The sequence below is a fragment of the Neomonachus schauinslandi genome, chromosome 10, assembly GCF_002201575.2.
Source record: "Neomonachus schauinslandi chromosome 10, ASM220157v2, whole genome shotgun sequence".
NCBI classification, from domain to species: Eukaryota; Metazoa; Chordata; class Mammalia; order Carnivora; family Phocidae; genus Neomonachus; species Neomonachus schauinslandi.
The window spans coordinates 124,328,883-124,352,167 of record NC_058412.1 but is presented as its reverse complement, the minus strand read 5'-3'; the positions used below and the strand labels follow the sequence as shown (position 1 = coordinate 124,352,167).

At 46.2% G+C, this 23,285-nt stretch overlaps 1 protein-coding gene across 1 annotated transcript in view; it reads left to right on the top strand.

The window, feature by feature from the left end:
- Positions 1–23,285, top strand: part of SLC13A3 (solute carrier family 13 member 3) — a 67,941-nt gene that overhangs the window by 26,843 nt on the left and 17,813 nt on the right. Inside the window, exons 3-9 of the mRNA XM_021689342.2 lie at positions 1,187–1,350; positions 7,454–7,520; positions 10,283–10,465; positions 12,638–12,763; positions 16,781–16,876; positions 17,843–17,947; positions 22,224–22,321. Of these exons, the coding sequence (XP_021545017.1) occupies positions 1,187–1,350; positions 7,454–7,520; positions 10,283–10,465; positions 12,638–12,763; positions 16,781–16,876; positions 17,843–17,947; positions 22,224–22,321 (839 nt within the window). The remainder of the gene's footprint in view (positions 1–1,186; positions 1,351–7,453; positions 7,521–10,282; positions 10,466–12,637; positions 12,764–16,780; positions 16,877–17,842; positions 17,948–22,223; positions 22,322–23,285) is intronic.

Here is a 23,285-nt window from a genome sequence, read left to right as displayed (position 1 = left end):
TCTAGGCTGCCAGGTGGAGAGCAGATTAGGAGTGAGACTCTGGACGCAACCCAGTTAGGAGACTGTTCTGGGTGTCCAGAAGCAGCTATAGTGACAGCTTGGACTGAGGTGGTGGCAGTGGAGATGAACAGAATGGATAGCTTTGAGAGCTCTTTGGTTGATAAAATCAATGGGGGTAGTGGTTGAGGAGAAGAAGGTTCTACACAACTCCTAGAGTTCTAGTATCAGCTCTGTGTCAAGCACTCTGCTAGGCTCTGGAGGGACGGTCAGTCCTGTGGGAGAGATTCTATCTATAGCACTGATTCCAATGCAAAGTGGAATTCCAACCCAAGAGGCATCTGTGGTGTGGGAGCCCAAAGGAGAGGTAAGGGGTAGACTTCTTCATGGAGCAGGTTACATTTGACCTTGAAGACTGGGTGGGCTGCTATTCAAACATACAATAAAGTTAGAACAATAAAAACAGCATGACACTAGTCCAGAAATAGATTTTTTCAATGCTGGATACATATTCTAGAAGAAATCTAAGTCAGTAGGAAAGGAAAGGATTATTCAGTAAATGGCGAGGGTTGGAATAATTGGCTTATTCTTTAAAAAAAAAAAAATCTACTTAGATCTTCATACTATCCACCTAAATAAATCCAGGTGGGCTAAGAATTTAATGTAAAGAAAAAAGATCATGGAGTTTGGATTCCTACTGGTGGGAGGGGCCAAGCCATGGCAGGCAGGCAGGAGATCAGGGCCTGTTGGGGTGTGTGGATGATCAGGGGCGTCGGAGCAGGTGGCTGGTAGGAGTGAGAGGGGAAGTAGGAGAAGAGGCTGGGAAGGTGGTTTGGGGGGATATGGTGGACAGTGTTGGTGCCAAACCAAGGTGATCTTTATTCGGTAATGGAAACCATCAAGGACTGGAGAGCAAGGGAGAGAAAATGTCAGGGTTGGGGTATCTTTGGACTATTTTACCTTGGGTACCTATGGCCAGTTCACTTAAATGTGTGGAGTCAGTTTCCTTAGACCTGAAATAAGGTTGGTGAGTGAATCTGGTCCCCACTTGGTCACTGGCTTGTTCTCTCTGGGCCTTAACTTCCCGGCTGTGAAACGAATGGGCTGGATTCCCCAGGGGTGGCAAAGTGGGACCAGAGGACCTCCTGGGCCCCGTTCTGGATGTGCCTCTAACTCCCTCTGTTCCCAGGCTCATCCTGGGGATGATGGTGACCACCTCCTTCCTGTCCATGTGGCTGAGCAATACGGCCTCCACCGCCATGATGCTGCCCATTGCCAGCGCCATCCTGAAAAGTCTCTTCAGCCAGAAGGAGGCTCAGAAGGACCTCAACTGGCCGAGTGATGAGAACACAGGTGAGGCTGTGGAAAGGGACTGGGGCAGCCCCACCAACGTGGAGGAGGGGGAGCGGGACGTCCTGCAGAGGAGGGTGAAGGGAATGCACTTATTGAGCATCTCTTACGTGCCAAGTGTTTAAATAATAATAATAACTGAGAATTAGCTAAGTCAAACTTTGATACCTTGGTTTTTTAAAAGATTTGCATTCATTGAGTGCTGACTGCGTACTGAGTGAAGAGTTCAACGCTTTGCCTGCATCATCTCTTTCACCTCTCAAAACAGCCTTATGAAGTAGATATTATACTTTCCCCGGGTTTTAGAGCACTTGAAGAGATGCTCAAAATCACTAATGCCAGAGAAATGCAAATTGAAACAATGAGATTTACTTCAGTGAGATTGGCAAAGAAAGCTGGACGCTGCCCTATGTCGGCAAGCGTGGGGCCATGGGAACCCTTGTGTTCTGCCAGAGAGCGTATGCACTGGGTCAGCCTTTCTTAAGGGAATTCTGCAAATATTTAATCAAATTAAATGTGCACATACCCTACAAAAAAAAAAAAGTGCACATACCCTGTAACCCGACAGTTTGACTCCTGGATACAAACGCCAAAGAATTCTGACAGAGGTCCACGAGGGGACGGGTGTGACAGTGTTCACTGCAGCCTTCTCTGTGGTCTGGTGAGTAAGTAGCCACGTGAGCATCACCACCAGTAAAGGGGAAGGTCAAGTGTGTACTGTTGAGCACCTTGCTGCTTTTAGGAGCAAAGAATTAGAGGACCACAGTTCCAGAAATGGATCTCACAAAACACAGTCATGATTGGGAAAAAAAAACCAGAATGAGATCTAGAAGACAATACCATGATGTAAATTAAAAATTCACGTAAGTGACCATTTTGCAAGAACGTAAGCAAACAAAAACCTACAGATTAGACGCATCAGCATGGTTGCTCTGCGAAGGATGGGAGTGGGAAATGGGAATCGAAGGGACTAAAGAAAGAAAACAAAAGAGGGGCCTCGTCGTACAAAGACAGTGAGAATGTGCCACCAACTGAAGGATTTGATTCTCTCAAACCTTGGAAACTATGTTCTAAACAAAACAAAATACAAGTAGTCGCTGCATTCTTACATGACGAAGCAAGGGCTCAGAGAGGGGAAGGGACTTCCCCAAGTCACACAGCAGACGAATGGCTGAGCCCAACTTTGCAGCACGCTCTCTTACCCATGGAACCAGCTGCGTCCGTGGGAATGTAGGCAAAGAAGGAAGGTCTGTCTGCAGGTGACTTGAAAAATAAGGGTTTGTTTTCCTCAAACATCAAGAAGGCAGAGAAAGGCAGTTCCAGGATTGATTCAGAGGCACGAAGATATCAGGACTTATCACTGGCATCTCTGCGATTCCCCAAGTCTTTCCCTCATCGTGGCAGAGGTCTGCCACATCCTGTCTGCTTTAAAACGTCTTTTTATTTACATAAATGTATTTTATGTATGTATGTATGTATTTATTTATTTATGTTTGAGAGAGAGAGAGAATGTGCACCAATGCGAACAGGGAGAGGGGCGGAGAGAGAGGGAGAGAGAATCTCAAGCAGGCTCTATGTTCAACACGGAGCCCAAGCGGGGCTCGATCTCATGACCCTGAGGATCACCACCTGAGCTGAAACCAAGAGTCGGACGCTTAAACGACTGAGCCACCCAGGTGCCCCTATTTACATAAATGTATTTTAAAAGGAAGCTTTTGGGGCACCTGGGTGGCTCAGTCGTTAAGCGTCTGCCTTCAGCTCAGGTCATGATCCCAGGGTCCTGGGATAGAACCCCACACTGGGCTCCCTGCTCCTCGGTAAGCCTGCTTCTCCCTTTCCCACTCCCCCTGCTTGTGTTCCCTCTCTTGCTGTGTCTCTCTCTGTAAATAAATAAATAAAATCTTTAAAACAAGTAAAAATAAAAGGAAGCTTTCCATTGGTTCCTATGTGGGCAGAAATCTCTAGTTTATATTGAGTCTTTCTTTGTTCTTCTAGTAACAGAAGCCCCACATGGGCACATGGCTTTGAAGAGAAAAAGCTGACTTTCCCTGCTTCCCTTGCAATTAGATGTGGTCCTGTGACTAGGTGTGGCCAATGGTGTATGAGTGGGAATGGAGTGTGCAACTTCCGGGTCCTGCCCTACCCGCCCTCTACTCCTGTTGGCTGGAACGTGAACATGATGGGGGGACCAGAGATGCTACCTGGGAAGCCACATGTTGAGGGATAGATGGCAGATCTGCCCCGGGAGCTCTGGATCATTTATCCCAAATAACACAACAAACATGATTCATGAAACCACAGGCTTTGAGTGCTAGTTATGCTTTTTTGAATATGTGTTAAAATTAATATATATGTTAAAATCTAAATATTGATCCACATACCGTCTAAGTTAATCTCGTTTACTGTGGTATGGGTATTTGCCTACCATGCAGTCAGGGGTTTTGCTTACTTTATTTTCACATCAGCCCTGAAAGCTAGAAATGATGTTAAGTACTTTACAGGTGAGGTTCAAAGAGGGAAATTGATATGACCAGAATCAGTTGTATCGTTGGTAAAGTAGCTGAGCCAGGACCTACGAAAGGTCAAAGTCGTCCACTTGGGAAGGAAGAGATGTTCTATAGCAGGGGTCAGAAAACTGTTTCTGTAAGTGACCAGACAGGAAGTATTTTAGGCTTTGCTGGCCACACCATCACCACTGCTCAAACTGTGCCCTCGCGGAGAGAAAGCATCCACAGGCGAGATGTAAGTAAGTGGGCGTGGCTGGGTGCCAGTGAAATGTAATTTGTGGGTGCTGAAATTAAAATTGCACGTAATTTTTACACCATGAAATATTGTGCCTCTACTGATTTTCTCCAGCCACTTAAAAATGTAAAAACCATTCTCAGTCAGGAGGCTGTGGGCCAGATTCAGCCCACAGGCCAGAGTTGGCTTCGTTCGTTTTCAGACAGTTTCCCCGGACTCTTGGGGCTTCCAGAGAACCGTGTCACTGTCCCCCTGGAGTGGTGAGAAGCAGTGAAGCTTCTGCGCCTTCTCCCATGTCTACCCCAGCTTCCCCACTTTACCTATTTTATCCACTGGGCTTCCACGTGGCAATCACAGATGTTTACTGAGCACGTACTTCGTGCTGGGGCTCTTCGTGGGGCCTTACATCCTCAGAAGGTGGAGCCGGCATTGACCTCATTTAGAAGATTGGAAGAAGTTTAAAAATAAAAGAGGATAAAGTAGCTTCCAAAGTCACAGTTTCAAAACAGCGGCTCTGGTATTTTGAATCTAGGCTGGCTGACTTCAGAGCCTGAACTCTTAACCTCTGGTATTCTGCCTCGTACGCAAGAGTTTTTTTCGAAGAGTCTAGTGGCCACAAAAAAAAAAAAAAAAAAAGTTTGAAACCATTTCCCTCATTATAAAGATGAAAAATCTGAGACCCAGGAAGGGGAAGGGACTTGCTTACGGTCACACTCAGTGTTGGGTGCAAGGTGAAATCCAGAGTCTTCTCCTGAATGCTGCAGGATGTCAGGAGGTAGGAGGGCCTGGGAAGCTGGGGCAGACACCTACTTTCGCAAGTGGTGGGATCAGAGAGCAAGAATTGATTAATGATCAGCCCTAAGACCTAAAACAAGGCTAGTTCCAGTGCAAAAGAGAGATGTTCCCTCTCACGCAGTCTCTGTGCTCCATCCCAGTGGCAGGACGTGAAGACAGGTGTGGGGGGAGTGGGGACTGTTAGTGGGCCAGGACAGGGGTGGGGAGGCTCCTGGGGGCTCTAGGTCCATGAGAGACACCCATAGCAACAACAATGATGACAATGTGAGCTCTCAGTCCTGAGAGCCCACCATATGCCAGACGCGGTGCTCTTATTTTTCATACCCGTCAGCTCATTTAATCTTCATAACGGTGCTAGGAAGTAGGTGCTCCCCATTTTACAGATGAGGACACTGAGGCTCAGGGAGTCAAAAGGGTTTGCCCAAAGCAACGTGGTTAGTTAGTTGCTGAGCTCTGTCTGAATCTAGAATGTGTGCTTGTAAGCACCATGCCAGAGCAGGACGGAGCCTGGGGCAGGGCAGGGCTCTCTGGACAAGACCCCGGGGGGAGGGTCCTCAATCTTGGAGAGCAGCCCTGATGTTTCCCTCCAGTTTCTTCCCCCAGCTCACCTCCCTGCACTGCCTGAGGGACTGAGGGGCCACATGGGTGGTGGCTTCTCCAGCGCCCCACTTGTGTTCTCATTAGATCCTCCTACTACAGCTCTGCAGGGATGGCCTTGTCATCGTGCCCATTTTACAGATGAGGAAACTGAGCCGCGCAGGCGCCCCCCCCCTTTATGTATGAGGAAGCTGAGGTTTAGAACAGTGGCATGACTGATCCATTCATCCATTGATTCATTAATTCCACACATTTATTGGACACCTACTATGTGCCAAACAGTGTCCTGGGTGAACAAGACTCCCACCAGTGGAGGTTGTTCAAGGCAATGGGAATGATTGATACAAACCCCCATGGAGCTGGGAGTCCATGGGGGAGACAGGTAATCAACAAATAAATCCCTCTCAACTAGGGTTTGAAGGAAACTTAAGCTACACCAATGTGTAGGGTCTTTTCACCAGGGTGAGCTGATCTGTATTTAGCCTTCAGACCTCTGCAGGTGGTCAGCAGGACCAGTCATCGGCTACCATGGCTCCCACTCGCTCTAGGTACCAAGAGGGAAGGAGCAGCCCAGAGTGGAGAGGGGACAGGACTTCCTCCCCAAGCCACCTGCTGAGACAGGGAAAGAGCTGTGGCAGGAGTCCCGACCCTTCCTCCCAAACACACACCTGCGGTTACAGAGGTGGGATGTATTACTGTTGCCCAGAGAGAGAGCGCGCGCCACCGGCGGCCACGATGACCTCAGTCAGGTGTTAGAAAGGACCTCTCACGGGCTTTGGGCTGTGGCTGAGGCATTTGTGGGGGTCTAAGGAACCTTGCTCTAGATTGAATGATGCCAGAAATCGGGGGCAATTCTACGAGTAAAGAAGTAGCAGCCATTCAATTGGCAAGAGAGGAGGACGTTTGGCATTGTGTGGGTGGCAAGTGGCTTTGGGCTAAGACTAGATTATGAAGTGCCCTCGCTGAGTCTCATTTTGTCAGTCGCTTGCAGAGCAACTCTGTCTGATGTTGGTGACGTGTAAGATCATTTAGGTCCAGCAAGAGAACAACACGGCATATCTGGGTCTGACCAGTTCCAGACGTAGGGGGCCGCTTTCTTCTTTCTCAAGAGGAACCCACATTGACTAAATCCTTGCCAGTGTTCAGATTCCTGTTAAATTCTTTCAATGGCGAGTCTGACAAATGTTGGCCCACCAAATCTAGCTGCTGCCTGCTTTTTGTGCAACCTGTGAGCTAAGCATAGTTTTTATATTTTTAAATGGCTGAATAAATCAAAAGAAGGATATGTTGTGACATGTGAAAATTATATGATCTTCAAATTTCGGTGTCCAAAAATAAAGGTTTAGCCACACGTATTCATTTCTGTATTGTCTATGGCTGCTTTCATGGCAGAGTTGAGTACGACAGAGACCACAGGGCCCCAAAGACTAAGATATTTACTATCTGGTCTCTTACAGAAGAAATTTGCCAGTCCCTGCTTTAAATGGTGTCTTAATCCATTCAGTCTGCTATAACAAAAACAGCATAAATTGAGCATTTATTTTTCATAGTTCTGGAGGCTGGGAAGTCCAAGACCAAGGTGCCAGCAAATTTGCTGTCTGGTGAGGGACTGTTTCTCGGTTCATAGATGGCCATCTTCTTGCTGTGTCCACACATGGTGGGAGGAGGGGTAAGGGAGCTTTGTGAGGCATCTTTTATAAAGGCACACCTCCCGAAGTCCCCACCTCCTAATACCATCACATTAGGGATTAGGTTTCCACATATGAATTTGGGGGGGATGCAAGCATTCCGCCGATAGCAAATGGGTCAACTCCTTAGTCCTCTTGACAACCCTAGGAGAATTATTACTTCCATTTTATGAATTAAAGAACTGAGGTACAGTGAGATTAAGGGATTTATCTAAACCTGAGAATAGGAACACTCCTATCCATTTGTTACATTACGCTAAAGACACCATGCTCTTTCCTCCTAGCTGCTGTGCGGAGGAACGGCCTGCACCCCGTGCCCACGGAGATGCAATTTCTGGCCAGCCCAGAAGAGTGAGTTCCTGGTACCGAGGAGCGAGTGCTTGCCCCAAGGAGATGACAAGCAAGAATTCAGTGCTGCAAACAATCCTCCCCCCACCCCCAGATTTTTCTCCAAATGACCTAACGCCCAGGTGTCTACCATCCATCCCTTTGGCTTGGGCATGGATGTACCCAGCCTCTTTAAAAAAACACACATGTGGATAGCAAGGGCAGGGGAGCACATTAAGTCCCTCTGGTGAGGGGGAGGACCTGAGAGGAGGCCCCAGAGGAGCAGGAATGCTCAAACTAGGTGACAGTCAAGGAGGAGAGACATGCAGACAGGCATCCAGAGCCTCTAAAGACAAAAGCATCCTAAGAGACAATCACAATCCTTCACACTTGTGTGACTTAGGAAGCATCTTCACATTGATGGCACGTTTAGTGGCTGGTGTCCTTTGTATTTGGCAGCGTGGTGAAGATCTTGGGGTTTGGAGCCCTGCAGACCTGACTTTGCACCTGGCCCTGCCACTTACTGGCTGTGTGATTTGGACAAGTCACTTAATCTCTCTGAGCCTCTGCTAGATTCACCCACCCAGTGGACATGATACTGGAACCCACCATAGAGGGTTATTTTGAGATTAAATGAGATAATGTTGAGCAAGCTGGATCATTGCTGGGCCCTACATGCACAGATGAGAGTGCTTGTTATTCATGGCTTTGTTACCTTGGGTGCTCAAGGCATTGCTGGGCATCAGTCAGGTCTGTTTTATTCATTCAACAAATATTTATAGATAGCTTACAATGAGCCAGGTACATCCCCAGGCAGGGATGCAGCAACGGACAAAAATCCAGCCCTTGTGGAGTTTACGTCTCAGTGACAAGAAACAAAACACACGAGTAAAATTCACAGTGTGTCAGATGGTTGGTGAGAGCCATGTGGGAGAACAATGCAGGAAAGAAGGCTAAGGAAGGGGCCTGTAGGGTGTGAAAAGGCAGTTTTAAAATGAGTGGTCAGGAAAGGTCTCTCTAAGAAGGTCAGGCTTAAGCAAGCACCTATAGGAGGTAAGGGTCAGGGGAGATCTTTGGGAAGAGTGTTCTCAGCAGAGGGGCCAACCCGTGCAGAGGTCCTGAGAGTCCAGAGCAGCCAGGAAGCCAGTACGGCTGGAGTTGGGTGAGTGTATGGTAGGAATTGGGGTCAGAGAAATTGCTTGTGTGGTGAGGGGTGGTGGTGGAGGGACAGAGCATGAGGAACCTCATAGGCCAATGATGTAGCCTTGACTATTAATGACATGGGATCCAGTGGACGCTTTTAGCAGAGGAGGGACATGATCTTATGTCTGATTGTCTTATTCCATTGTCTCTGCTCTTTCCTGGCACTGTATCTGGGGGCTTTTAGTCCAGCTTTGAGATACGGTGTCTGTGATTGGCCCAGCCACTCACTATCGCACAACCTAGGAATCTATTTGAACCACCTGCCCACGCAGAGCTTGTGCTGAATCTAGTGGAAAAGACCCAGCCCTCATTCTCTAGAACTCCATGTCAACTGAATGCAAACCCCATTCATTGGATGGAGACTCTATGTCCATTGGAACGAAAGTCCCCTCTCTGGGCCTCAGTTTCCCCAACTGAACAAAGGGGCTTGCACTAGATGAGCTCTCAGGCCCCTTTTGTTCTCTCATTCTCATTGTGAGGCTCAGTCTGGTTGGGTCCCCAAGTCTGAGGGGGCCCACAGTTCCTGCCAGAACTTTCCCCCTGAGAAGTGACATCAGTCTCCAGCTGCTTTCAGTCCTTGTCTTCCTTCTAGACCCCAAGTCATATCCCAATTGCCTTCCAGATAAGGGGCCTCTCATGTAGTAATTAAGGCCAGAAGATATTTGAAGTATCTTTGATTCTCTTAAAAAAATTAATTTGTTATACAGGGACAATTCTTAATTTCATTCACTTACAAAAATTTTGTAATTGCACAATTTAAAAGAATACTCTTAAACAAAAAGAAAAATGTACCTAGCATTTCACTCCCAAAACAGTTAAGTGAATACTATTCTAGATTATTTCTGGATTGATAATTTGATAACATTGATAATGCTGTATATGCTCTTCTGTAACCTGCTGTCTCTCTTAATGGAATGTAGGGAACATCTTTTCACCTTAATAAATTTACAGCAATGTAATTATCTTTTAATTACATAATTAACAATTCTTAATTTCATTCTTTCCCAATATTCTTTTAACTGCACCAGAAAGACCCAGAAAATACAAAGAAAGAAAAAAAGAAGGGAAAAAAATCCATATTTCCACCCCCAAGAAAGGCACCAAGACAACTTTGTGTACACCATTCTAAGTTTTTCTTAATACTCATATATTCATAAGTTATGTGACTATTTTAAAAATAAAAAAAATTGAGTAGTGCGGTTACCGACCCTTTTTCCCTTTACATAATGGCTATCTTTCATCTTAATAAACATCCATCTGGATCATCATTTTTAATAGCCGTGTTGGTGTTCAATGCAGAAAGAGGATCATTTTTATGTAGCCAACCCCTTTTTGATGGAGATTTAGGTTGTCTTCAATACAAACCATAGTTAGTGCCAATGCAAACTCTTACACCTACACCTGGGGCACCTGCCCAGAACACTTGAGCTGAAAGGTTGCACATCTTTAGAGGCTTTTGATGCCAGGGCTGAGCTGCCTTCCAGGAAGACCACTTAGTTTTCCCAGCCCACCTGGTGTGTTTCCCCACGAGGCCAGAAATTCTGAGTGTGTTCTGAATGGCTTCTCTTTGCGTTTGTTTAAAGCAAAGACTGCCCTGAGGCCGACGCTCCATTGGACCTTCTGGCAGACTGCAAGAAGGAGGAGGAATATCGCAGAAACATCTGGAAGGGCTTTCTCATCTCCATCCCCTACTCGGCCAGCATTGGGGGCACTGCCACCCTCACGGGCACGGCCCCCAACCTCATCCTGCTTGGCCAGCTCAAAAGGTAAATGCAGGTGCGCCCCACCTAGCCCTGGAGTTTCTGCTCCTCCCACCCCTCTCCTCCATTCCACGTTGGGGAAATCTGTACTGGATGCCTTCTCTTGGCCAGCCTCTGGGGACCCAGCAGGGTACAAACCCAGCAAAGTCCCTGCCCTGGGGAAGTTCCATTTTGGTGGGGGAGACAAGCAATAAAGGAAAAGGGAAATGGATATATAATATGTCGGTGTGATAAGTTACGAAATAAAATAAAACAACGGAAGGCTATGGAAGGGACAGGAGTGGGTGCTATTTTATATAGATTGGCCAGGGATATGGGACCTCTCTAACAGAGTGACATCTGAGACCTAGAAGCTATGTGAGCACAGGAGGGAAGAACATTCCAGATAGGGAATAGCCTGTTCAAAGGCGAGCAGCACAAAGACAGAGAGGCTGGGGTGTGGGGGGCAAAGGGAAGTATGGGAAGAGCTAAGGTAAGTTGTTAGGACCCCAGCTTTTCCTGCCAGTGAGATGGGGGGTCAGTGGAAAGCTGGGAGCAAAGGAATGACATGATGTGACATCTGCTCTAAAAACGAACCCCAGCTGGAAGCTTTGGTCTGTGGCTGTGAGGTCCCGGGAGAAGCTTTGCAACCAGGCACACAGGCCAGCCGTGGGATGGGCTCTGCCAGGAGCTAAAGTCTCCCCAATGTTGAAGCTGCTCAAACAGTGTCTGGGAGTCCGTCCATCAGGGTGGGAGAATAAAAGAGAAAGATTCTTTTGAAGAAAGTCAGATGGCATGACTTGTCAATTCCCTTATCCCAAGTCCTCTTAGTTTGAAGATGTAAACAATTCCAGTATTTCGAGATTCTGTTCCTAAGATTTTCTGAGAGGTGGGGATTCTAAGATTCCTTTGCAGTGGAGATGCATTTGGCAAACAAACACAACAGAAGTATTTACTATGCAACATGGCCCCAGGTGCTGGGCAACTTCTTTACCTGACAGTCAACCAAAGAAACAAGGACTTCCCAGGAGGATGGGGGAAAGCTGGTCTTCCTGAGAGCAGGTTTGCTATCACTTTTAATCAAAGTGATTTTCATGAGAAATTCTAAGTACACTCGTGTTTTGCTTCCTGAGCCGATTTTAAAAGCTTAATCCTCCACTATATTCTCAGGTTCTAAAATCTTTTGATTTTCCAAGTTGATGATAGAAGCCAGTGATCCTCAGCCACGGGTGCATAGTAGAGTCAGCCGGGAGGGTGAGAAAAATATGCCTGGGTCTCCGTTGCAGAGATTCTGATTCAGGAGATGTGGATGGGGGCCAGGCATCAGTATTTCCCCCCGATTGACTTAAGCCCACTGCACACCTTTCATGTCTTTTCATCTTTGAGCAAGGCCTGGCTGTGCCTTGTGTTTTTTGCTTAAGGACTGAAAAACCAGAAGCCAAGATGGTCCTGCTTGAGACATGAGGACAACCTGGGTTTGGCCCCTTAGTGTCCTCGGTTAGAAGGAAGTGCCAGCAAAGGGCCAGTCGGCCAGGAGGATGAAGCTGGAGCACATCCCCGGGGTTGGACAGGAAAGATGTGGGCTCTGGGGCCTTCTGGGGCAGGTACCGAGTTGGGGGATAGGGAGGAACGGGGCAGAGAAGGGGGCAGGTGCTGTCAGAGGGTTTTCGGGCTGCCTGCCCACCCTGATGCGAGCAGGACTTTGTTCCAACTTGAAAAGAAATTAAGGAAAAAATACTGGCGGTATAAATAAAAATATCAAATGTGAAGGAATTTGAGTCAATTACATGCAAATCACATGCAAACCACACACAACATTTAATTGCATGAGCTTGGACCTTCTGGTCTAGAAGGAGGGGATTTAGAATGAATGCCAAGTAATACGGGGTTCTGATTCTCTAGCCAGGAGCACGAGGAGGTGGAGAAATGCCTGCCCTGAGTGTCCCCCTTGGCCTTTGCTCCCCAAATACATTTTATTACTTTACTCTGATTATGTAGGTACATTATAGAACATTCAGAAAAATGTAGGGGAAAAACTTGAAATACCTTCAATCCCACTGCTAATATTAAGCATACTCTAGTTTCTATATATAAACCTCAGGGTTCTAGCTAAGAAAGAGCTGCCTGTACGTATGAAGTATACGTCGGCGTGGCTGACCTTGGCTGGATCTCATCCCCCCCTCCCCCCACTTCTTCCAGTTTCTTCCCACAGTGCGATGTGGTGAATTTCGGCTCCTGGTTCATTTTCGCCTTCCCTCTCATGGTGCTGTTCCTGTTGGTGGGCTGGCTGTGGATCTCCTTCCTGTACGGCGGAATGACCCTGAGGTACCCCTCATGCTTACTTTGAGCTTTGAGGCCAACTGGAGTTCCAGCTTCCTTCTCGTTGGGTAGAGAGTGGTCTTCTCAAGTCGAGTTTCCTCCTACGGAAACCGAGGATCATCCCTATAATCTCATGTTACCGTCTCATGCGGTGACTATAGGAGACCTCACCTCCCAGGGATGTGAGGGTTATGTGGTGTGACCTGCCTGCGACGCCCAGGCCCTCAGTTAATGTCCCCCATCATCGGTAATTACGGATAGCACTGCCCTTTAAGTAAGACAAACACTCCTACCAGAGGAGAGGGAAGTGCACTCTCTCCCATTTTATGGGGCGCTGGTACAGGAGATAACTTGGGGTGGCATGAGGACAAGGTATTAAATAACATCGACTCATAGAGTGAGAAAAAGAATCCCTTATCAATTTTCATAGAATGGAGCAAGTCTCAGTTGGGTGGTGGAGAAACCGTAATACTTCTCCAACATTCCCAAATCAGCTTTTTTTTTTTTTTAAGATTTATTTTTTTGACAGAGAGAGACACAGCGAGAGAGGGAACACAAGCAGGGGGAGTGGGAGAGGGAGAAGCAGGCTTCCCGCGGGGCAGGGAGCCCAACGTGGGGCTCGATCCCAGGACCCCGGGATCATGACCCGAGCCGAAGGCAGACGCTTAACGACTGAGCCACCCAGGCGCCCCCCAAATCAGCTTTTTAAACAAAGAGCAAGCGTCAGTTCCAGAGACCTAAGCCAGCAATGGAGTCTAGCCAGAGTGTAATAATTGCTTTGCTTTTGTGTTTTTATCTTTATGATTTTTTTTTTATGACCAGTGATTCTTGTTTTCCATTTATGGGAGTAATATAAAGTTTTTTATTTACATACATTTCTTTAATTGAAATGATGAGTCTATTCGGAGGAAAATATTAAGCAAATATGAGCCAGGTGGTATGTGGATATGGGAACGTTTGTGAAGGTAGGTTACAGACGCCTGGAGTTGGGGACGTCCTAACATAGGAGTGACAGCTCAGGGCTGGGGGTAGCAGGCGTGTCATAGAGTCGTTCTCCGACTCTATCCCCTCACCTCTTTGAGCCTTAATTTGCTCATCTGTAAAATGAAACCAGTAAAAGTTACTCTGGGTTAAAGAGATGTGAAAATGTTTGAGACTAGAAAGGCTCTGATCATGGTGTTCCTTGACTCATGTGCCTTCCAGAACACCTCAGAGGAGAAACTCGGGGTTCAAAGCCCGCGTTAGCCCGAAGAGGCAAGTCCTGACCTTGGACTCAGATAGACCAGAATTCTAATCACCCTTCCATGTGATCTTGAGCAATTTGGTAACCACCCTGAGGTTTGATGTCTTCACCTGTAGATTGGGGCTAAAGATTGGGGCTAAAAATTATCCCCAGCTAAAGCAAAGGCTGAACAAGGCAGGGTGTGTAAACTGCCCAGGACAATGGTGGAAATAGAGCCTGTTTTTCCAGTCGACCTGTTTCAATCTAATAGGTATCTGCAGAACTTGGCCACGAGAGGATGGAGGAAATGCAGGTAGAGGATGTTTCTGGGTAACAGAGAAGTTTCAGGCCAATGCCATGGACACCATCTTCACTCAGCAAATGTCCGCTGAGCACCCACTGGGTGCCTGCCACTGTTACAGGTATTGAGCACGTAGCAGTGGGCAAGGCAGAGACCCTCCCTGCCCTTGGGGAGCTTACACTCAAGGTGGGGAAGACAGACAGGGAGCAGCCAAGTGCCGCAGGAATGCCAGTCGTAAGTGCTGTGAAGGAAAAGACTGTGAGATACAATGCTGTGCCCTGGAGGGCTCCCACCTGAATGGGAGGTCGGGAGAGCTTCCTTGGGGAAGGGACTTTTGAACTGGGATATGAAGAATGCATAGACTTAACTCAGTAAAGGGAGGGGAGGAAATGGGCACGATGAAGAGCATTCTAAGCAGATAGAACAGTAAGTGCAAAGGTCCTGAGGCTGAAGGTAGCAAGGGATGTTCTGGAACTCAAAGGTTAAAGTGACTGAGTTCAGGGGATAAGGGAAATTTATGGGAAATGAGGCCAGGGAATGAGGCAGGAGTTTTCACCTGGGAACGATTTTGTCCCCGGGGACGTTTAGCAATATCTTTAGACATTTTGGTTGTCACAACTGAGGAATTACTACTGGAATCTAGTGAGTAGAGGCCAGGGATGCTTCTAAACATTCTGCAATACACAAGTCAGCCTCCTGCAGCAGGGAATGATCCCACCCCACAACAGAGAAAGATCCTGCCCCAATATGTTAGTAGTTCCAATGTTGAGAAACTCTGGGCTAGATCATTGAGGGTCTTGTGGGAGTTTGATCTTCATACAAAAGAGCCATTGTGAGGATTTTTAAAAAAATATATTCATTTGTTGTTGCTGTTTTAATTTGGATAAACAACACATACACATGGTTCAAAAATCAAAACAATGCAAAGAGGTATGCAGTGAGAATGGTTCTTCCCAACCATGCCTTCATTTACCCAGTCACCCAATAATTCCCCCAAAAACAAGTTTCCTGGGTAATCTTTCAGGGTTTCCTTAAACAAATACAGGCAGATATAGTATATTTTCTGGTGACTAGTCTCCCTGACAGATATGATTTTGTATGTTCGCATGTATTTTTGTAAGGTAAATTTCCATAGGTGAGATTTTGGAGTCAGAGAATAAACACCTTTTCCTTTTAATAGATTATCAAGTCATTCTCCATAGGACTCGTACGAATTTGTTCTCCCATTTATAATGTATGAGAGTGTCTGCTTCCCTGCAGCAGTGGATTTTTGCCGATCTGATAAGAGAAAAATAATTTGCATTCATTTTATGAGCCATTTTGAGCACCTTTTCATATTGAGGGCAACATGAAAAACTTTCCTATCTTCATAAAAGCCACTGGTATTTTCTTTCTTGTGGCTTGTTAAACTGTGTTTCTATCCTTTGTACATTTTTCAAATGGATTATTGATCTTGGTCTTATTGATTTCTAGTACTCTTTATATATTAAAAGATTAGTGTTTACTCTTAATCCTTCTCATGTGGCTTCTGAATTTTCAATTATAGTTAGAAAGATTTTCCCATTACAGGAGTTGTAAAAAAAAATAATCTCATGTTTTTATCTAGTTTTTTTTTTTTTTCATCTGTTTGTCTTTACACTGAAATATTTTACCTGTTTGGAGTTTGTCCTTAGGATGCAATGTGAGGTTTGGATCCAACTTCACTTTTTGTTCCAGATGGCCACCCAGCTGTCCAACGATATTTATGGACACACAAAAGTTTTTAAATTTAACAAAGTCTGATTTCTCTATCTTTGGTTGCTTGAGCTTTTGGTGTTATATCTTAAGAAATAGTTGCCTAACCCAAGGCCAGAAAAATTTACCCCTATGTTTTCTTCTAAGAATTTTATACATCTAGCCCTTATATTTAGGTCTGATCCATTTTCGAGTTAAATTTTTTTATGTGGTTTGAGGTAGGGGTCCACGTTCATTCTTTTGCATGTAGCTATCCAGTTGTCCTAGCATCATATGTTAAAAGGCTATTCTTTCCCCATCGAATGGTCTTGGTATCCTTGCCAAAACCCAACTGAGCATGGAAGTATGGGTTTATTTCTGAACTCACAATTCCATCCCATTGATCTACATGTTCAACACGACTGACTGAATAGCTCTTTTTCTACACCAGTCTGAGATACCAACTTGATCATAGACAAAATCCCCAGTCTATTTCTGGACTTCCTATTTTGTTCCATTAATTTATTCAGGTGCCTGTTTGACCCTCTAAAGAATTGTAAGCCTGGGAGTCTTATGATCAGACTCACATTTTTAAAAGACCACCAAAGCTATAGGTGGGGAGAACAGATTTTCAAAAGGGAAGATGGGCAGGGAGGCCACTCAGCAGACTGTTGCAGTCTCCAGAATAGAGATAATGAGGCTTGGCCATGGGGTGGGGGGTGGGGGGGGAGTTGAGGAGTTAGTCATACTTGCAGTGGCCACTCCTCACCTCCCTACTCTGTTTCAGGGGCTGGAGGAAGAAGAAATCTGAGATCAAAACTGATGCAGAAGACAGGGCTCGCGCCGTGATTCGGGAGGAATTCCAGAACCTGGGACCCATCAAGTGCGTGGTACTACGGGGGTTCCTGGGGTGGGGAGGGAGCCCAGCATAGACTTTCAGGAAACCTACCTCCTGGCCTGACCTCTGGACCCCTGGGGGCTGAGTTCCGGGGGAATTTCAGGACGATGGCCTAGAAGCCTGGAGATGGAGGGTAGGGGGGTGGCTTATACAGTCAGCCTCTTGCCCTGGTGCTGGGGTAAATACCCTGAGGACCAGGAAGCCCCTCAGGGTGCAGGTGGGGTGGGGCCTCCTGCCCTTCCAGCTAATGCACTCTTTCCCTCCTGGCACATGGGATACCCAACACTCCCTCGGGCAGCTTCCGGGACCTTTTTCAATGCACGGTTCCCATTCAGGGAAAGTACCTAGGAGTCAGGAGGTCTGCACCCAGGACCTGGCTCTGCCACTAACTCCTATGTAGCCTTGGGCAAAGCGCTAACCCTCTCTGGGCTCTGCTCCAGTCTGTGGAATGGGCACATTGGGTAGACATTTACTCCAACATTTGGGGATTCTGTGTGTCTGCCCCTCTCCCTGTCTGTCTGCCCTCTCAGTGCATCCATCTTCCTCTGAATGTATGACTGTCCCTCTGTCTCTTACCTACCTCTGTTTCTATCTGTTTCCTTTTTTTTCTGCTTTTCTGACTCCACCTCTGCTTTGCTTTTTCTTTCTCTCTGGTGATTCTCCTTAGGATCTTGGGAAATTCCCGGTGGGCATGATATAAATAACTTGGGGGGAAGATGGTGCCTGAATGCTCTGGAAGGATCCTGGGGGAGTGTGGGGGCCCCTGGGCAGGAATCCCTTACACCCCAAGATACCCTTCCCCTCACTCCGAGGAGTGGATTACTTCTCGAAGCTTCTCATAGGCAGGGCCCAGGCCGGGTGACAGCCAGCAGGCACCCGCCCCAGGCCTTCCCACCCTGCGGTCCACCCAAAGCCCACCATCAGCATGGCGCCTGCCTATCTGTGCCACAGGTTTGCCGAACAGGCCGTGTTCACCCTTTTCTGCATGTTCGCCATCCTCCTCTTCTCCCGGGATCCGAAGTTCATCCCTGGCTGGGCCAGCCTCTTCACCCCTGGGTGAGACTCGGGGGACGCGGGGGGTGGAGCCCCACAGGGAAGATTCTGGGATGGGCCACCTGGAGCTGGAGACGCAGTGCACGTGGAGGGGCCGGGCTAGGTGTACACCCTTGGTCCCGTGTGACTATAAACAGCGCCTTCCTTTACCCTCAAAAAAGCTTAGGTACAGATGATAGAACATTTTGGGTTCTCATGTGTTAGGAGCTTTGCCTTTGGAATCAGGCAAAACTAGGGTCAAACGTCAGCTCTGCCCCTTGTAAATGGTGGTGCAACGCTGAGCACATCATTCATTCATTCATGCACTCATTAGTTTGTTCGTTCAATCGGTCAACATCTATCGAGCGCCTATTAAGTGCTCCACATTGTGCTAGATGCTGGGGACGCAGACAAAAGCAAGTAGCTCGACAACAAAACCCTGCAGATTGTAATGAGTGCAAAGAAAGAAAGAGCGAGAGGACTATATTATGAAAGAACGGGCGGGGACATTGACTTTGGGTGGTTCTGGGAGGAAGTAAAGATCGGAAGAGGAGCGATGAGCACTGGAGACCTGCTGGGAAGGTCTACTGAGAGCCACAGGCAGGACCTTACTTTAGCACATTTGGCAAATTGAAAGAAGCCCAGTGTGACCAAGGAGGCTCGGCAGGAAGGGAGGAAAGTCAGCACGACGTGGCTGAAAGGGTAGGCGAGAGCCAGATCCTGGAGAGTCTTGTTGGACACATAAAACATTTGTGTCTTTTCCGTGTGGGAGGCTCTGTGCCTGTTTTCTCATCTATGAAATGGTATTGTCATAGTACAGTTCTCACTGGATTGTTCCAAGGATCAATGAGTTAGTTCATGTCAAGTGATTAAAAGGGCACATGGAAAGAACTCAGGAAAGTATTAGCTCTACTTATTAGGGGATGGATGGGGGAAACAGGTAGGAGCTCTAACACCATCTAGATGAGACCCTGTCTTCTAGGACAGGGCCGGCAAACTAAGGCTCCTGGGCCAAATCTGGCCCCAGCACTTGTTTTTGAATGGCTTTTACCTTTTTAAATGGCTAAAAAATCAAAAGACAAATAATATTTGTGACACATGAAAATTATATGAAATTCAAAGGTCCATGTCTACAAATAAAGTTTCATGGAACTCAGACACACCTGTTCACTTATGTATTGTCCTCAGCTGCTTTCATACTGCAACATCAAAGATGAGTCGGGACAGAGGCCATATGGGCTGCAAAGTCAAGAGTGTTTACTATGTGGCCCTTTACAGAAGACGCTCACTGAGCCTTGGTCTAGGGGAAAGGCCTCGCTGGTGTGTGTCAAAGTGGTAACATTGGATAGGCAGCCATCAAGATCTGTTTGAAAGTTAGAAATGATAGTACCTGCCATCTGGTAGGATTTGGGGACACGAGGTTTGGAGCACCAGCATGAATGGTGGTTAGTTGGAGAAGAACATTCCCTAGGAGGCTGGGCTGTGGATGGCTTATCAACAATTCGATTTTGGACTTGGGTTAGACTTGTCAAGTCAAATATGTTTTTCAAATCCTGCAAGGGAGAGTGTAGAAGCCTCTGAGGTCCCCAAACATTTGGGAGCTGTGTAGAGGAGAGAAATGGAAGAAGCAGGCTGTGAGGTAGGCGGGAAACCAGGAGCAACAAACAAGCAAAGGCCAAGATTGCGGAGCATTTTAAGAAAGAGCGAGTAGGCAACTGTGTCAGATTCTGGTGTGTCAAAATATGATTAGATAGGAAATATGTCCTCTGGCTTCAGTGAGATCTGATGATTTCCATCAGCACCATCCGGTAGAAATATAATGTGAGACACACACGTAATTTCCAAGTTTTAGTGGCCACATTTAAAAAGTCAAAAGAAAAATGAAATTAATTTTAGTAATATATTTCATTTAACCCAGTATATTATTTCAACATGTAATCGATATGAAAATTATTGAGATATTTTACTTTTGTTCATACTCAATCTTCAAAGTCTGGTGTGCATTTTATAAGGCAGCACACCTAAGTTTGGTATTGCCAGAATTCAAGCGTCCACTAGCCACATGTGGCCGGTGGCTGCCATATTGGATAGAGCAGCTCTATACTCTCGGAGTGTAGTGACTCTCGGAGCCTCAAATGCCCCATGGTAAAATGGGTGATATAAGGTTCTGATCTCATGCGGGTTATTATGAGGAAGAAGCAATGTCATTTCATGGAGCCAAGAAGAGTGGCTCTTACTACCATTGTCTTATTTTTCCAAAATGTAGATACTTTGTCATTTTTTTTCAGATGAAAAGTGGGTGTTGCAAACATTCCAACAATACAAAGACAGTGAAAATCACCTAGAAACTCAGTCTCCAATTCTGATACACATCTTTCCTGACTTAAAAATGCCTATCTGGGAACGGTTCTATCTTAATCCCATGGGTGGTTACAAAACTGTATACATTAGACAAAATGTAAACTATATCCTTTAAATGGGTGCATTTTATTGCATGTTAATTATATTTCGATAGATTTACCTGTAAAAATACATGCAAACTAGCTAAAAAGAAACCTATCTAAACAAAAGATTTTTTAACAGAAATGTGATTATAGCAGACATATTATTTGTGATCTGCTTTTTCCTTTTTTGTTTAATTATAAAAGTTATGCATACTCATTATAAAAAACTTCAAATAATGCTGAATTTACCTTTGGTAAATGAAGAGATTATCCAATTAAAAGTTTGGTGTCTAACAGATCTGATATACACAGGCACACATAATAATACATACACACAGACATATATACATGTATACATGTTACAAAAATTAGAAAGTTTATAGTTTATTAGAAAGAATATAATCACGGGCAACTTACTATTTCTGACCTACTTCATTCTTTTTACACCCTCCATAGTATTCTACAGAATGATAGCACCTTAATCTATTAATCAATTCCTTTTGGATTGTGTCTCATACTGCAAATAAAAACTTCTCTTTTGATTTACAAAATATCTTGGTTGCACTTCTATGTCAATGCATAAACATTGATGTTATCTTTTATCTTTAAAAAACAGATACAGGGTATTTCATTATAGATATACTATTATATATACATGTATAATATACATATTTATTACATAATAATATACATATTACATGTATATGTAATATACATATATACATACATTTATATATATACATCATATACACAAGTTATTTACACATGTCTGTATTAAAAATCTTCCATTTTTCCCCCTCTTATCCATATTGAACATCCCTATACATAATCTGTGTACAAGAGCCCAGTTTTCCTGATAACTGGAAGTACGATAACTGGACAAGGGGTACTCACATGTAAAGGATTGAAACCTGTTGTCAGCTGCCCTCCAGAAGGTTAAACCAGTTTCTTTTCACACTGCCAGTATGTTTTCCAACGTCCCCATTAGGTACTATCATCACACTTTCAAGTTTTGCTTGTTAGCTGATGAATGATACTCCATTAGCATGGAGTTTCTATTTCTCTAATGCAGTGATATTGACCATCTTTTCTAGGTTCTTGGCCATTTGAATACTCTTCTTCCCAAATGTGTGGGATCAAAGGGCTTTTGTGGACATTTGGCTCTATGCTTCATTGAGCTGGGAGCCAGGCAAATCTGGGTTCAGTGCCCATCTCCTGCATGCACCATGGCCTGGCCTTGAGCAAGTTGCTTCTGCTCACTGAGCCTCAGATTCCTCATCTGAGATGGAAGCTGCCTGCCCCAGAGGGCTGTTTCTGAGACTTCTGTGAGTTTAATGCCTCCACAAGACATGCAGTGGATCCTTGAAAGGCAGTAATTAGATTGTGAGGGGCTGTGAGGCTGCTTCCACCTGCTTTCTGCTGGTGCGAATGGGCTGCATCTCTGAGTAGTAAGCTGCCCATCCCAGGAGGAAAGCAAGCAGAAGCTGAACAAATGCATACAAGCCCTTAGAGAAGCCCTGGTTCTGGTGATTCGCGGGAGTTCCACAGATCCCATATTTGATGGTGCTCAGATTCTTCCCTCCTCTTTGGTCAAGTCTGTCTTCCTAGGAGGATAAGCATTTGTCTCCTGTGGCCTCAAAGGCCCCAGGGAGCCATGGGCAGAGAGAGGGCTTCAGCATACCGGGCAGTTGCATCCACGCTGAGTGCAGGCAGGGCGGTATCCAGTGGCCTCCAACAACGCTCCCTTCACAGCAAGTGCCTAATTCCCTCCCACAAATCCTCATTTGCAAATCTGCCAAACTGGTGGCCCCACTGCGATGCCCAGGGTCACATGTTTTGGGGCCTTGTCATTGTAGGTTTCTTTCTGATGCTGTCACCGGAGTGGCCATTGTCACCATCTTGTTCTTCTTCCCATCCCAAAGGCCCTCTTTCAAGTGGTGGTTTGACTTTAAAGGTAAGGTGTCAGGGCTGGGGTCTCAGTGGGCTCAGTGAGGCTGTGACTCGGAGCGTGGTGATCATGGCCTCGAGGCAGGGCCCACGCCTGGGACCTGACCCCCACTGTACCAACCGTGTGGTCCCGCTTCTTCCCTTTTCTCCGTCTGAGGCCTTAGCTGGTCCGGGCACTCGGGGCTGCCAGAGGTGACGGCCGAGGGTGGGAGTTAGCAACTAGAGTTGGCCAGATCCAGCCGGCTGTCCGCTTTGTACAGCCCAGGAGCGAAGAATAGCTTTTACATTTTTGTAATGGTTGAAAAGAGTCAAAAGAAAAATATCTCATGACACAGGAACATCACATGAAATTCAGATTTCAGTGTCCATAAATAAAGTTTATTTCTTCAGTAAGAAATTTGTGGACATTTATTTAGTTAGTTACACAAGTACCTACACAGTAGCCTCAATTTTGCCTCTTGGCTCACAGAACCCAGAATATTTACTTGCTGACCCTTTTACAGAAACACTCTGCTGCCTCTGGGTCTAAGGCTGGAGTTGGGACCCTCACTCCGGTGCCCAAGGGGCCAGACGTGCAAATCTCAAGCTAGGTTGAACCGGATAGGAAGTGGTGGGGACCGAGGCACAACAGCCTAGCAGCGTCCCAGGTCCATTTAAAAGGATCACTGAGCCACCCAAACCAAAGCCTCTGTAGGCTGGCCTTCAGATGGGTTCCCAGCAGGTGTCTGTCGGAACAAGGTGCCGCCACCTAGCACCCGTGACAAGCTTAATCCAGCTGGGGTGGTGGGATGAGCTCTGCACTGGGAGTCAGAAGTGGGGTTGTCACCTAGAGTCACAGGCAGGTTAGTGCCATTGTGGAGGAGTGGTCTGAGCGTGGGGCATAACAGAGGGATCAGCAGGGAGACGATATCACAGGGCCCCAGAAACAGTTATTGCTGCTGAGCGAACACCGGGTCCCAGGAGCTGTGGGC